Source organism: Ctenopharyngodon idella, chromosome 3, assembly GCF_019924925.1.
Source record: "Ctenopharyngodon idella isolate HZGC_01 chromosome 3, HZGC01, whole genome shotgun sequence".
Taxonomy (NCBI): Eukaryota; Metazoa; Chordata; class Actinopteri; order Cypriniformes; family Xenocyprididae; genus Ctenopharyngodon; species Ctenopharyngodon idella.
This window is the reverse complement of record NC_067222.1, coordinates 11,613,449-11,630,027: the sequence shown is the minus strand read 5'-3', so window position 1 is coordinate 11,630,027 and position 16,579 is coordinate 11,613,449. Positions and strand designations below refer to the sequence as shown.

At 35.9% G+C, this 16,579-nt stretch overlaps 1 protein-coding gene across 13 annotated transcripts in view; it reads right to left on the bottom strand.

Moving 5' to 3' along the window:
* The window catches only part of LOC127509938 (gastrula zinc finger protein XlCGF52.1-like), a 316,344-nt gene that overhangs the window by 274,515 nt on the left and 25,250 nt on the right, over nucleotides 1–16,579 (bottom strand). For 2 of the 13 annotated variants that reach the window (XM_051889333.1, XM_051889331.1), the window contains exons 1-2: nucleotides 5,714–5,837; nucleotides 1,837–2,027 (exon numbers count right to left, since the gene is read on the bottom strand). The exons of 5 other annotated variants lie outside the window; for them this stretch is intronic. In XM_051889333.1, the coding sequence (XP_051745293.1) occupies nucleotides 1,837–1,885 (49 nt within the window). In that variant the 5' untranslated portion in view covers nucleotides 1,886–2,027; nucleotides 5,714–5,837. Of the gene's footprint in view, nucleotides 1–1,836; nucleotides 2,051–2,762; nucleotides 2,842–5,713; nucleotides 5,838–16,579 lie in introns of those variants that run through there. 6 more of the 13 variants (XM_051889332.1, XM_051889327.1, XM_051889330.1 and 3 more) reach the window with 5 other exon arrangements.

Here is a 16,579-nt window from a genome sequence, read left to right as displayed (position 1 = left end):
GCTGAATGGAAGTTCACGTTCACTCTCTGACAGCAGAGGGCACTGATTGAATAGCAGAAATGCAGTGGTTACCCTGGAAACCCCGTAAACAAAGCAGCTGCTACTGAGCAGTAATTAAAATTCTTCAAACAGCCATTCAATTTTTTGAATTCGCAATGTTGTTCATCACAGCACCAATTACTTAATAGACTATTTATTTTCAAACTTAAACTTTTTATATTTTGATCTAGACTACATTTCCTTATGATTAGAAATGTTCTGATTATTTGTTATTGTTCAGTAAAACTTTGAGACATACAGCTTCATTAGTTAACATGTTAATTCATTATTACCAAACTGACAATGAAAAATACTTATAAAGCATTAATTATTCTTAGTTAATGTTAATTTCTTAGTTACTGTTTAATAACATTACTAAAATCAAAAGAACTTATTTTAAAGGGATAGTTCACCAAAAAATGAATGATGTTTGATGTTTATCTGATTACCCCCAGGGCATCCAAGATGTAGGTGACTTTGTTTCTTCAGTAGAACACAAATGATGATTGTTAACTCCAACCGTTGCGGTCTGTCAGCTGTATAATGCATGTCAATGGCAACACAATCTATAAGAGTCAAAAAAACATGCACAGACAAATCCAAATTAAACCCTGCGGCTCGTGACGACACATTGATGTCCCAAGACACGAAACGATCGGTTTGTGTGAGAAACCGAACAGTATTTATATCATTTTTTACCTCTAAAACACCACTATGTCCAACTGCGTTCAGCACACGGTTAGTGAGGTCTGATCGCGCTCTGACAACAGAAGTGATCTCTCGCACTCATTGAAGTATAAGCGCGAGACATCACTTCCGTTGTCACAGCGCAATCAGACCTCACTAACCGAATGCTGAAACGCAGTTGGACATAGTGGTGTTTTAGAGGTAAAAAATGATATAAATACTGTTCGGTTTCTCGCACAAAGTGATCGTTTCGTGTCTTGGGACATCAATGTGCCGTCACAAGCCGCAGGGTTTAATTTGGATTTGTCTGTGCATGTTTTTTTGACTCTTATAGATTGTGTTGCCATTGACACGCATTATACGGCTAACAGACCGCAACGGTTGGAGTTAAAAATCTTCATTTGTGTTCTACTGAAGAAAAAAAGTCACCTACATCTTGGATGCGCTGGGGGTAAGCAGATAAACATCAAATTTTCATTTTTGGGTGAACTATCCCTTTAATGGACGTGAGATGAAACTAACAATGATCAGTTGTAATTCTTAACTAACCTTAACAAAAAAAAAAATAATGTAGCTATTGCTCTATCTTAGTTAACCAATTAACTAACGTTAAAAGTGACCTTATTGTAAAGTATTACCTGTTGTTCTCTATAATTCTTTGCACTTTTTGTTGCTGCATCGACCAAAGCGCACGCGCACTTGCACGCCGTGGTAAGAGTTCAAAATAGTTCAACCTTTGCCACTGCGCTCTGTGACGATTACCCGCACAACCAGTACAAACGGGGCATTCAAACAAGCGCCGAAAGCAAAATGGATGAACAGCTAGTAATATCCGTGTTGCAATTTCCAGAGCTATAAGTTACAAGTTTGCGGTCATATAGAGACATCGGGAGAAAAGCTGTGTAATGGAGACATGACAGATACTGTCAAGAATTACTCTTTTTTCTTCTTCTTCTTACTAGCAGGGCTAGTGCTATCGCTCGCACAGGACATACATATTTTGCTGCTGACCAAAGGGTGGAACAACAATCAAATTACTAGATGTACAGAACTTATGAATCTTCTTGAAGCTTTATAACCTTCATGAATGAATGAAGAATAAACACCAACCTCTTTGTTCTTCAGTGTGTTTCATTCTGCAGGGTTCTGGATCACTCATGTTCTCACTGTCCTCTTTAATAAACTCAGTCTTTGCAGATTTCAGCTCTTCCTGATGCTTTAATGCTCATCCGATGGGAATATTCCAGCATTTATGGGTGAAATCACTGAAGGTAGGATTGTTGTGGGAGGAGGAACATGAACTGTGTGGAAGAAGGAGATATGCCTAAATTAACAATAAATCAGTTATTTAGAGTTTTTTAAACTTATTTACAAACTTAAGCATTTATGTAAGTGAAACAAATATCTTTGAAGAGACCATAGCCTTATAAATGTAAAGAGTTGCCTCTTTGTATATCATTATATTACTATATTAAAAATAACAGCATCAACACAAAGAGCACTTCAATTTAAAATACTCATTTGATAACACTGCACTCACATCTGTGGAAATTCACACATTTCTATGCATTTCTGTTTTGTCTGATTGTTAACATTTTTGTCCATATTTGTTTCATTCTGCCCCTATATTATAGATTTTAAATGTCCCACATGGCTCATTATATCGGCTCAGTATTAAGCAGTATATGTTCCTGATTATAAGGATGTAAAGTAGCCTAACTATAACAAATTTGATCTTCCCATAGATAAACATGTTGTAAAATCGCAGCATCAATTCCCCTCACAGATCAGATTCAGTAACATCAACATTATCAGTCCAAACATCGAAACAATCATTCAAACACACAAAAACACAAAATCGCTAAGTGCTAATGAACTAATGTTTTCCTTATGCTCGTTGTTTATCAAGTGTTTAAGTCAGTAAGCAAATAAACAGCGCTGTACTCGATTGAAACAAGGCAGAAACGACCTCTTATATTGTTGCATAAACACACTGTGTAAAGTGTATTTTACAATAGTTTAAATATGCGAAATACCGTGAACTGCTCCTCAGAAGACTAGACAGACTGACCGCGCGCGCTAGTGATGACGTCATCGCACATGGACCATGTGCTGTCCACAACCAAAAAAAAAAAAATATATATATATATATATACTGTTTTACTGTTATTTCTATTTCTTATGCGTTCCATTTTTATTATTATGTATTTGGTTCTTCTTTATGTACAGCACTTCGAATTATACCATTGTGTATGAAATGTGCTATACAAATAAAATTGCCTTGCCTTGCCTTGCCTTACATGAAAGGTCATTTTTAAAAATCCATAGCCTAATAATTAAAATGTCACCACCTGAAATGCTTAAAGGGTTAGTTCACCCGCAAATGAAAATTATTCCATGATTTTCTCACCCTCAAGCCATAGGTGTACAGTATATGATGTATTTTCATTTAGATAGACACAATCATAGTTATATTAAAAAATATCCTGGCTCTTCCAAGCTTTATAAAGGCAGTGAATGGTGCTCATGATTTATCCATCATAAAAGTTATCCACATGGATCCAGGGGGTTAATAAAGACCTTCTGAAGTGAAGGGGTTTTGTAAAAAAAAAAAAAAAATCATATTTAAATCTTTATAAACTACCTATAGCTCGTGAGTGTTTGATTCTCAGTTCAATGAGCTGTGAACATCTTTTCACTCTTGCTCTCAAATACAAAAAGCCCCAAAACACGCTCAAAATGACCAGATTTGTCATAAAAAAAACATGCAGGAACATTTTCTACAGGTAAAAAGCAGATGATGCATCTGCAAAAGGGAGGAGCGTTTTTCTTACAGAACCAGAAGTGGAAGAAAATCTCAACAAACTTGAATTGCAGCTCGACTCCTGGTGAGTTTATATTTCCTGCAACAGTTTTATGCAGATGTGTTAAATTATTGATATTATAAAACAGGACAAATATTTGTTGAGATTGTACTTATGTTGTGAATTGTTAATTATTTTTGTAAATTATTTTTACTTTGGATTGTGATCAGTTTCAATTCAGATAAAGTGGTGACAAGGCCTAAAACACTTCCTAGGTAAGTTTCTGTTCACTCTGTTTAAGTAAGAAACAAGTATGTTAATTTGAATTAGTGTCAGTGTGAGTTTGTTGTTCAGTTTGAATGCAAAACCCATGCTGATCCCCAAATATTACACAACATAAGCCTACTTCATAAATCACCCAGTGGACATGTGTAATTAAGTCATTTACTTTTTCTCTTCTTTATTTTTTTCATTTTTTTTGGGGGGGGGGGGGGGGAAGAAAAGGAGAATTTTTAAATGGCAGTGAAAAGCGATCAGCATAAAGCTTTAAAAAAAAAAAAAGTACACAAAGAAACATGAATATGTTTTGTGTTGTTGTTGTTGTTTTTATATTTAGTATCTTTTCTCTTTATTTCTGCAGTGGTTGTTCTAAAAGTGAAATGTTAATTATACTTTGCTAATGTTAAATCCTAATCTTAAAATCCTGTTTACTTGGCATTTACACATTTTAGTGCATAATATCTTTTGTTTAAACTCGCATCACAGCTTTTCCCCGTGTTGTTCCTGTGTGTTTGGACCAGTCGGTATTGTTGTTCTGAACTCTGTTGCTCTGATGACTGAACTGAAACTGAAAGCAGAGTATATAAAACATGCATTAATAAGACACCATTTATTCTGTTTTGACTGAAAGCAGAAGCACTTTGAGGCAGAAATCACCTACTCACAGTTTTACTGAACAAACTATTTTGAATTCACCCCATCATTCCCTTAAAAAATAAAACTAATCCACTGCGTCTTCAGCGGCTCTGGTGTCAGGAGTACATGGGTTATGTTCATGGTTATGTTCACTTTTACATCCAGGGGGAATTACAAGGCGGCCGCCTCCGTCAAATTTCTTGCCGCCTCCGGCTGTCAAATGTCGACAAAACTCAGACAACCAGTCACATGCTCAGATATCCCTTTGCCACGGTTCTGTTGCGGATTCCCGGCCTGTGTCCATTCTCGAACCGTTCCGCCCATCCCTACTGCAAAAAATGGCGTTCCGTGCCAAAAAGATCGCTTTCACTTCGGCCCTACAACTTGCTGGAGCCGCTCAGGACATTCTGCGAGAGCGCACAAAAGTAATGCGCGGATCGCGGTTATACCGCATCAGATAATCCACCGGTTTGACATTCCATGTAATTGCGGGTGGATGAGAGATAAATCATTAATGTGTTGATTTAAAATTTTTGTTTGTTTGTTCAGCTAGCTTCATGCAACAGGCCTCAGGGATTTTGTTGTGCATGACGAACCAGAATACATAGCCTATAGGTGTGTTAAGTTCATCTTCTAACGTACTTTTATGTCATACACTTTTCAAGTCGACAAATGACAATATAAAAGACCTGAACACAAACAAAACCCAAACTAGCGTGACAACCAATCGCATCACAGCTTCTCAAATGTTGGTTTGATGGTTCTGAAATGCCTGAGCTAAAGTTTGCCAACAAAATGTTTGGTATAATTACATCCCAGACGAATCTCACACAATTGCGTCCCCACACACCAGATCACAGTTTATGGTGTTTCATCTACTCCTCTCTGAGGCGCAAGTCATTTATGATAAAGGAAAAATGAGACACAGTGGCTTCATTGATTGCAGCCAATTACATAAGCTAAATCCACAACTTTGGATGGAAACGTAGCTAATAAAACAAATATTACCTCTTTGTAGATTGGGACAATATAGTCACTAAGCAGTGTTGATTTAACACTGGGGATTTTGCTGTGAAGTTTAAATACTAAATTTGAACTGAAATTAAGCTAAATCATGTTTGTAGAAACTGTTTTTTTTTTTTCAGTCTTTTTCTTCTGGTCCAGCAGAAGTGAGTCAGTGACAGAAGATGACATCCGTTCCACACCTGCTTCTGGAGACACTGAGAATCTAAAAAGTGAAAAGCTGAAGGAGTTTAAATGGTACTTACAGAAAGAAGGAATTGCTTCAGCTGCTGATTTGGAGAAGGCAGATGCCATTGACACTGTGGATCTGATGGAGGCGTTTTGTAGACCAGAAGGAGCTGTGGAGGTCACACTGGAAATCCTGAGGAAGATGAAAGAAAACAATCTGGCTGAACAGTTAAAGAACAAACAAAAAGGTATAACTACAGCAGCAAGCCACAGTGCAAACAGTCAGTGTACAAATTCTGTGCAGGATTTGAACACACAACCTCTGAATTATCAGCACAGAATGACTGTCACTGCAGTTATAGCTTTAGTTAGTTTCACAAGAGTTGAGAGTCTATGCACAAAAGCCTTTTACATATACTGTACATGTTACAGAGGACTGAAGCTCAAAACATTTGTGAAGCAATATCTCACTTAATATTCATTTTTATTTTTATCAGTCTTTATTAAAGTCCCCCTGTAGTCAATCATTTTATCCTTTAAAACTCATTTTTGATCAGCAGAATGACTTTGTATTGATCTCTACAACGTCGGACACACAATGGTATTGGCTTGACTAAGTTATCAAACAGCTAAAAATGTGTTGCTAATGTTACACAAACCATGTTCTCGTTCGCCATCTCAGAGTCGGACAGCTGGCTTCTAACAATCAGTAACCTTGAAAATGCTCTGAACAACTCAGAACGTCAGTGGAGAAAGGCATATAGTTCATCATAACATCGTAATATACATCATAGACCCGCTATATTGCTAAATCTACACGATTTTTCATATCAACAGAAAAACTAAACTGGGATATTCTGGCTTGTCTTGAGACTCCCCTGCTTCGTAGCATAGTTAATGATATGCTAAAGCCCGCCCACACATTGATGTGATTGGTGACATGAAGGTAGTTTGTGACGTAAGAGACCCCTGCAATTTCAAACTGTGCTTTTGATACTGTCAGTTTTAAGGAGAAAATACTCAGTAATGGAGTTGAAACATTAAAAACAACATGTAAACAACATTAAAAACCTGATTTTCACTATGGGGGGTCTTTAATCGTTTCTTCTCACAGATCAACAAAAACATTCGGAGACAGCAGAGAAACAGAGGATGAACCAACATTAGCATAACAGAAAGATTTAGAGCTGGTTTGATGAACTCATGTGCATTTATTACCAAACAACAGGTTATTATCAAACATGAGCTGAACATAAAGACAAAGACAGAAAACCGAAATAACAAAGAAAACCCCTGAAATTATTAAACCATTGTTAACTGTTAAGCTCAGCTTAATATCTTGTTAAAACTGTCTGATCTAATGGACAATGATGTTAGAATTTTGTTAGGGGGTGTTATCACCAAACTGTGTTTGTAAGAATTTCCAATATAAACATTTAATACATGATTATATGTATTGTACATATATTATATTTCCATATGGGTTACCGTTTTTGATGTTTGTAGTGATCAATAAACATTTTTTTTTTCTTCCTCTATCAGTTTCAGAGGATAGAGAAAAGAGATTTAAAGAAAGAAACGTGAGAGAAGATCAACAAAATACTTTTAAAGAGAAACTGAAACTCCTTGAAGAACTGAGTTTTGTCCAGAAATACTGTCATGGATCAACATCAGCTGCTGTTTTTGGTGAGATCATCTGTCAGAAACTGAAAGAGTCCATTGAGCAGAGTGTCTACAGGAAGACTGCCAGAGATCTGACTGATGAAATTAGATCAAACTGTAAATCACTGAATGGAAACAGATCAAATCTGGAGAAGCACATCCTGAAGACACTGGCAGAAGAGAAGGATTTTGACAAACACTTGAACTACATTCATAATCCCAAAGATCACTTCAAGAGTTTCATCAGAGATGAAGTCAGTCGGTACATCACTGATAAGTTCAGTGTCAGTGTTTTACCCAAGATGAAGAAGAACATTGAACTCCTGCAGCAGAAGATCATGAAATCAGCACATGAATCTACTGAACATGTTCAAGTGAACAGAGGAGATGTTGGTTTGTGGTTGAAGAGTTTCACACAGCAGATCTCAGATGAGCTGATCTTCTCTGAAAAAGACCTCAGTAGAGTTAAACATGATAATGTTGATGATTTCAACCTCCTAGAATATGTGGTAAGAAAAGAACTTACTGCTATAATATCTGAGATTAGAAGTAGATTCAACACTGAGACATTTCCATCAAAGATGGACCTCAAGTTCAGACCAGATGAGCTTCTGACTGATCACTTCTGTCAGTGCTGTTGGGTTCAGTGCCCGTTCTGTGGAGCCATCTGCACCAACACCATAGAAAACCATTACGGAGATCACAGTGTTCCTTTGCACAGAGTGTGGGGAATTAATGGGCTGCTTTGCAGAAGAACAAAAAACTTGTCCATTGACATCTGCACATCATCAGTGGCAAGTGATCAATGTTTTTATCCCACTGCCTCATATGATGCAGTCCTATGTAGAGACTACAGACGAGCAGGAGAAGTTTATGCGAAGTGGAGCATCACTCCTGATCTCTCTGAACTGCCCTACTGGAAGTGGTTTGTGTGCCGATTCCAGAAAGATCTGGAAAACTACTACGGTAAAACATTTGAGGGTTATGGTAAGAAGATACCAGATGAATGGAGAACATACTCAAAACAGGAAGCTATAAAGAGTTTGGATCAATGCTTCTAATGGAGCAGATGAAGAATGAGATTTTTACCTCTACCATTTATATTCTAAAACTGGTATGTCATGTGTGAGTGCCAAGGCAGATAGGCTAAGGTAGGAAGCCTTTTTCCTACGCCCCATGATACTTTGCGTGAATTATGGGAGTAACTTCTGTTAAATCGTAAATGATCAGCAGACCACACACAACCCCAAAAGACAAGTCTTTCCACAACAATATTACACATGTGTTAAATATGACTGTATTAATATATGTAAGTTTGTTTTATGTTAAAGGAACACTCCACTTTTTTTGAAAATAGGCTCTTTTTCCAACTCCCCTAGAGTTAAATAGTTGAGTTTTACCGTTTTCGAAACCATTCAGCCGATCTCCGGGTCTGGCGGTACCACTTTTAGCATAGCTTAGCATAGTTCATTGAATCTGATTAGACCGTTAGCATCTCGTTAAAAAATGACCAAAGAGTTTCAATATTTTTCCTATTTAAAACTTGACTCTTCTGTAGTTACATTGTGTACTAAGACCGAAGGAAAATTAAAAGTTGCGATTTTCTAGGCCGATATGACTAGGAACTATACTCTCATTCCGGCGTAATGATCAAGGAACTTTGCTGCCTTACCATGGCTGCAGCAGCCGCAATGATATTACACAGCGTCTCTCACAAATGTCTCCATGGTTGCAAGGCACGCTCCCTGTGCAAGCAGGGGGTCACAGGCGCTGCGTAATATCATTGCGCCTGCTGCAGCCATGGTACGGCAGCAAAGTTTTACAATAAAATCAACATTTTTCCAACATCTAAACCTCTGTTACTTCATGTGTTTCTCTTTCCTTCAGTGATTCTGCTTGTTATCATCAGGTGTCTTCAATGTTGGCAATAAAAAATAAAGAGTTCTTAATTCATCATTGACATCTCTCTGTTATTCAGATATTTTGTTTAAATTTTACTTAAATTTTACCCATTTTAAATGGTTTACATTTAAGGAATTAATTTGATTAATTCTAACTCAATTCTATTTGTTGAATTTAATTAATAATATTGCTTGTAATCTGTTGCCACAATTTTGCGGAGTAGATATAGCGTATTACTTTTTACAGTGCATTAAGAGAATAGAAACAACCCTTTTAGACCATGCACCGGGCGCACCGACCATTTTTCCCGTCGTTAAACTAGCAAAAGTGGATTCGGACACACCTGCGGCATGCACTTTAGACCATGCCCATAGATCGTTAAAATAGGGACCCTAGAGTTTCATGACCAAAATAGTTATTTATAATATGACATAAAAAAACTCTGTTGTCGACCGGATTTGATGGGGTCAACTCATCAATGATCTTGACTTTGGGGTTTACTTTTTATTTCACATTTATCTCTCATTTGAAACATCACTTTATTTAATGTTTCTTTTAGACCTGATGGACTTGAACAAGGAAAAACAGAAGGCAAAAAAATCTGTCTCCTGCCTTCAGTGAAAAAAAACCTTTCACATGTAAATCAAGCCTGAAGATTTACATGAGAGTTTCACACTGGATATAAGAATAATTATAGGATTTAGTACATATGAAAATCATAATCACGATTGTGGAATGACATGAGGGCGAGTCAATTAATGACAGAAATTTCATTTTTTGGGTGAACTAAACCTTTAATAGTGAATCAATGAATTGTTTGCTACATGAATTTGTATAGATATAGGTCCTGTAAGAATGGACAGTGTTGGGAAAGTTAATTTGGAAATGTTATAGGTTACATATTACAAGTTACCATATTTAAAATGTAATAAGTAGTGTAACTATTCCAAATACTTTATTAAAAGTGCACAGTGAGTCAATGGCACATAGGTTGTCAGGAAGAGAGTTCCATTAGCTTGGGACCGAAATAACTAAAGGCTGAGTCACCAATTTTTAGCCGTGTCTTAGGCACAATCAACAAATTACAATTTGATGTTCAGACCAATCTTGCTGGAGTATATTCAGCAAATTAGAAAGGTTTATTGGGGCATTTAAATACTAGGATCTTGAATTCAGTTCTGAATGATGCAGGCAGCCAGTGAAGGGATCTGAGTGTTGGAGAAATATGATTTCTAGTTTTAGAGCGAGTTAGCATTCATGCAGCTGCCTTCTGAACTCTTTGTTGTGTTTAATAGAGCTCTTTGGTAACCCAGCAAAAACACAACACAGTCAAGTCTAGACGTAACAAATGCATGGAACAACTTTCTCATTGTCAGAAGGGGAGATAATGTCACATACTTTAGAGATGTTTCTGGGGTGATAATATGTTTTGTGTTTAATAAATAAATAAAATGCAAACAAAACTTATATTCTAACAAATAGGCATAAAAAAGGAGAAGAAAATTCTCAAAATAGAAGTAATAGTAAAATATAAATAAAATTTCCCCCCACCCAAAAATTCAACCCTTAAGTGCTATCCAATGGAAAAAGTAGGTAATGTAGGTATGATAAACATATTAATCACAAGTTTTCAAAAAGGAATTTTTTCAAATAACAAAGGCTTGTCTATTAGGGTATACCTAATTCTTTCCAGATGCAGTATATTTTGTCATTAAAAAATTCTGCAAACTCATTGCACTTTGCACTTGTGAGAAGTTCTGATGATATTTGAGCTGAGGGGTTAAGTAGTCTATCGATAGTGGAGAATAAGTATCAAGAGTTGTCTTTGTTGCAGAAAAATGTTGTAGCCTAAAGCTTTCAGCCACAATATGGATTGATGTAACTGGCAGATGTGGTGCGCTAAAAATTCAAACAAGGGAACCCATCAAAACCATCAGAATAACATTACTTTACTAAATGGGGCCTTAAAATGGCAGGAGGCATCATGCACATCAAAAACAGGCAAAGCAGCAAGTTAACATTATTCAACTCCTAGCTTTTTACAGAAAATATTCAGATGTAACCCCCTTTGTAATCATTAACATTTTCATAAGTAACTGTAATTGAATTACACTTTTTTTTATTTATCAGCAACTGACTGCCTCTTATTTCCTTAAGTTTGCAAACTTAAATATCATCAGTAAGCATAGGTAGTTTTTTTGAATAACTGTAAATTACAAATAAACGTTAATTTAAATCAAAATATATATTTAGTGTTTTGTTCATCTAAACTTAATGCAACTCAAAGTTTTAAGTATGCTGTAAACCTGAACAGGTTGGCAAAACTCAACAAAATTGAGGCAATCAGTTAAGAAATTCAAAATTTAAGTAAACAGAAGTGGCAGATTTTTATTTTGTACTACTCATTAATTTTAATTGTTCTTAACTTAAAATGTTTGAGCACACATGTATTTAACTGAAAATAATCATGTAACACCAATATAAACATTTTTATTAGTGTAAAATTAGCTAGCTATAACAAACTAATTCAGAAAATGCTAACTTGCTAATTTGTTAACTTGTTAACAATAACATGGTATAGCACTTGCTGAATAAGTACAGCAATATAAAACATTTATCATACCTGCTCTCAAACCAAGCCGCATGCACCACCTGTCACCACGATGGTAACTCTCCAAAAACCCACATTAACAGAAACTCTCCTAAATTAGCATAACAAAACATTAATCATTACTAATCATTACTAAATCTCCCACTTAACATTAATCTTGCATAATAAAACATTACATAACAGTTAATTTTAGCATTTACTCTCCCTTTCAAGTGTCATAGGAAATAGAAATCCCAGCCCAGTTTCAGTTAAACTTAAGTTTGTTTAAATTAAAATAAATAAGTTCATAAAACATAAAACAATGAAACACTTCAGTTTACTTAAAATATATCAGTTCTGTGAACTTGAAAGAATTAGACCAGTCTGCAAGATTATTATAAACAGCTGAATCCTTGCATATTTTTAGCTATCGAAATAAAAATGCATGTATTTAGACTTAAATTGACCTGCTATCGAATCCAACTCAGTGAACTCAAAAATAATAGTTAGTTAAACTTTTTGGCACGTTTTGAGTAAAAGGTACTTTCCATTATAAGTTAGTTATACCGTTTGGGTTTACAGTGTACGTAATTACATGTAACTAGTTACTCCCCAACACTGAGAATGAGTTTGCAATTTCCAAAACGGTAAACCAAAGAAAATGATTTCTTGTTATGGCATAATTGATTTATCTTAAACAATAACCTCAATGTTAGAAATTTGCGTGAGCATGTGCGTGAGAGAGAAAGAGAAACAACATTTGAGAACAAAGAGCACCATGGAAACATTCAGTGACTGTGTAACTATCAGATTGCTTCTGGAGAAGTATTAGACAAAGGCCTATAAGTGTATCCACAGAAACTCATTCTGTGTATTCTCACAAATGAGCACCAACCTGATGAAGTCTCAAATTCCCTTTGTTTAGCAGTAAGTGTCATAAAGCCTTCACAGGGGGTCCTTATGAAACCCACCCCTTTCTGAACAGACATAAAAGGAACTGAAGCATTATTTCTGTATAGTCATTCAGTTCCTGACACATGATGGATCTGCGAGTCTCTGTCGTTCTTCTTTTTATTTTTCTCACTGGAGGTACAAAAAAACTGCAGGTACCGAATTGGTACACATACTGTACTGTAGAGTGCTAACTCAATGTCTCTGTCTTTTAGGATATTCTCTCCAGTGTTACACCTGCACACCTGATTTGACGGGTTCCTGTGCAGCGCAAGTGGAGACATGTACAAATGGATCTTCTCAATGCCTAAGCAGTACGGTGGCACAATCCATTGGTAAGTCCAGTATGATGTGGAAATCTACTGAAATAATTCAGTTAAAGTGATAGTACTGCTGGAGGGAAAGTATAGGCTACTTGTTGATATTTTATTATTTTTTTTTCTCATTAATCTACACCCAGTATCCCATTATGACAAAGTGAAAACTGAATTTTAGAAATTTTCTGTAAATTTATTAAAAAGAAAAAAAACAAAAAAAAAACAAATACTGTATCACACTGTATGCACTGTAATAGTAATGTTGGAACTGGTTCATTACTCTATATTTGGATGTTTATGTCTTTTTAGCAGGTATTCAGGTGTCCTTCACAACTAAGCAGTGTGTACCTCTGTGTGAACCATCGACTGTACAGCTTCCAACTGGAGGGTCAGCGACTGTCAGCTGCTGTAGCACTGACCTTTGCAATGCAGCAGGTACTGGCCTTTATTTCAACTGTGTGCTAGCCATTTGATTTCATCCACAGTAACTTAAAATGAGTGAATGATACAAACAATCATACAAATAATTCAAATAAATAAAAATAATAGTATACAAGTGACTGTTCATCAGAAGCACAATATCAAAAGTAGTCAAAAACAGTGTAAAGCCAGAACAGTGTGAAAAGAAGCTTATGTTAAGTGCTTTCTGTTATGGTTTATGTTTCATTGTTTTTGTTCATGTTCCCGAGTTTTATTGCAGTTTAGTTACTGTTTCTATAGTTACTAAGGTCTCCTTGTTCGTTACCTACTTAATCCCACTGGTATTTCAGCTTGGTCTCATTAATACGTGGGTATTAATACATACGCTATGGACTTATTGATAACATTTAAAAGTAGCATTATTACATTTTTACAGCTAAAAAATTTAAAATATTTACGAATCTTTCATATCATAAATCATATCTGTATAATTTCGATCACTAAACGCCACCCCAAACCTAAACAAACCTATTTAATACAGAATATAAAAAGAAATATAGCTGCGAGCAGCAATCATCGGGGTTCAAGCACTTTGAGGCCTTTAAGCACATGGTTAAAAAGGTATTATATTTATATTTTATTATAGCATGTAAGCACTTGGATCATAGATGGTAATACCATTTACAGCCAATACAGGCGATTTAGTAAGGAAAAACATGGTTTTTAAAGGTTTTTTTGACAGTTAGAGCACCAACTATTGCCCGATCTCCAACAATTTAGAGTGTGTCCATACATATGCGTGTTATTTGGTGAAAATATGTCATTTCGTTTTGAAATTATAGACTCTTATATATATATGAGAGCATAAAAAACGACCCATGAGAGACTTTGATTGGATTTTTTTGCCACTTCCTATCAAAATTTTGACATTCGGGCATTTACATTTTCCAAACCAACTTAGGTTTCATGTTTCCTATGGTGGTTTTGTCTCTAACGGTTCGAAGATATTTGCAAAAGTTTTTTAAGCGCTAAATCACAACGTTGCACAAACCACAAGGCAAAACCTGGCAAGTCTGGTATCGATGGACTCGGCAAGGTTTCAAGAGTCTAAAGACATTACTTCTGTGAAAGCATCTGTCATTGAATGCAGCCTTGAACCAAGGATCCCAACAATATAAGACACTTGAGCCTGGGCCTAACGGTTCAGGAGTTATGAGCCATTTCACACTTTTGACCGCTGTAGCGCCCCCGTCAGGCCGATCGGGGACGTTGTAGGTGGTATGAGTACTACCAGCCCTCAAAGTTTCATGTCTCTACAACTTACGGTTTGGTCCGCCCGATCACTTTTAGGGGAGAATGCTGATCCTTGGAAAATTTAACAATTACAATAAGGTTTCAGCGTTACGCGCTTGAACCCCTAATAAAACGTAATGGACAGAAATGGGTAGGGAAATGACAAGTTTATTCTCAGTATAGCATAAAAATGATTATATACAATTAAAACAATATTTTGCCACCTATATCCACCCCTACCCCTGAATCTACCCATAACCATTTATTAAAGTTGTAATTTGTACATTTAAGGAGGATCTATTGACAGAAATGCGTGTTTGCTTGACTAGCTTCTCTCTGCTGTCTCAGACAATGACATTTTTGTCCTGTGTTGGCCGCTGCAGGTTCTCTATATTGTAATTTGCAACCTCACTGCTAGATGCCACTAAAATTTACACAATGAATTCATAACGAGTGTGACATTTAAGGTCACTACTGAGAATGAAGATCGCTGGATAAAGGGATGAATTTGGATCTGTTTCTCTCAAACATATGGATTCTTAAGATTTGAATTACAGTGAATGATATCCAAGTGTGAATGTGTACAAATTCCCATATATGAATATTAAAATCATGGTATTAATGTTTTGATTGTATTGTATTCAACTGCCATATCAATTTTCCAGTCGCATTTACTAAATGCAGTTTACTCATTTACTTAATATTGTGAATAATTTATGTTTTATTGCTGCCAATACATAAGTATTTTACGTTTTAGTGCTGTCAATATGTCAATGTACATTTCAGTGTGTATGAAAGTGTAAGTAAATGTATGTGTGGTAGAAACACTCTTTACGTAAAGATACCCAACATGATCTCATGAGAATACATGTGTATTTAGTTCTCTTTAACTGTGTTAGTCCTCGTCATGAATTAGCATGGGTTAATTTATTCCCTTGAGAGTATTCTCTGTGATTAATATTAAAGTATTTATATTAGACTTTCTGTACACGCGTCTTGGGAACACCACCTTATATGTGGCACTTTCAGAGAGTTTTTGTTGTTTTTAAAAATGTGTGATAAAAGTGATCAACAATGCATGCATTTTAAAAAAAAAACTATTATTATTATTAGTAGTAATTGTATTAATTAATACTAATTTCCTTACTGTCTTGATTAGATGGAGTGTATAAGGGAAGCTTCCTCCTGCTCTTGTCTCCTCTGCTCTTCTACTTCCTGTTTAAGTGAGTCCAGCTGAACTTCAGTTTCTACAGCAAAGACCATCACAAAGACTCAATATGATACTTTACTGAATAAAGCTTGTTTGTTGCTCTGCTGTTCTTTTGTTAAAGATGAATAGATAAAATGTACTTCATTAAACAAATAATAAACAAAACACTGCCTTACAAGTCATTGCCTAATAAGGCTGCCTAGGTTTTCAGATGCAGCATATAATCCACAACTGCTTACATTTAAATTAAGGACGTTTATCTTTTATCCAGAGAGACTGCAGAATTGTCCATGTGATTTAACATGTTGCAGATTTATGTGTGCCGAGATGTTGGCAAAGACTGTCTTTATGATTGAGACAGTCGCAAAAGACTTTTATTTTGAAAGGGGGCTCAACAAGGAAGCGTACTGCCAAGACAACACATGAGGGACAACTCTGTAGCTGTGTCCCAATTCAAAATGATTGTAGGAGTAGTTTTAGAAATAGGCATATTATAAAATTTGCTGATGATACTGCAATTGTTATAATTGAGTGAGGAGGACTCCATGCATGGCCCTGTGGTTGATGACTTTATTGTCTGGTGTGAGAAGGCTTTTTA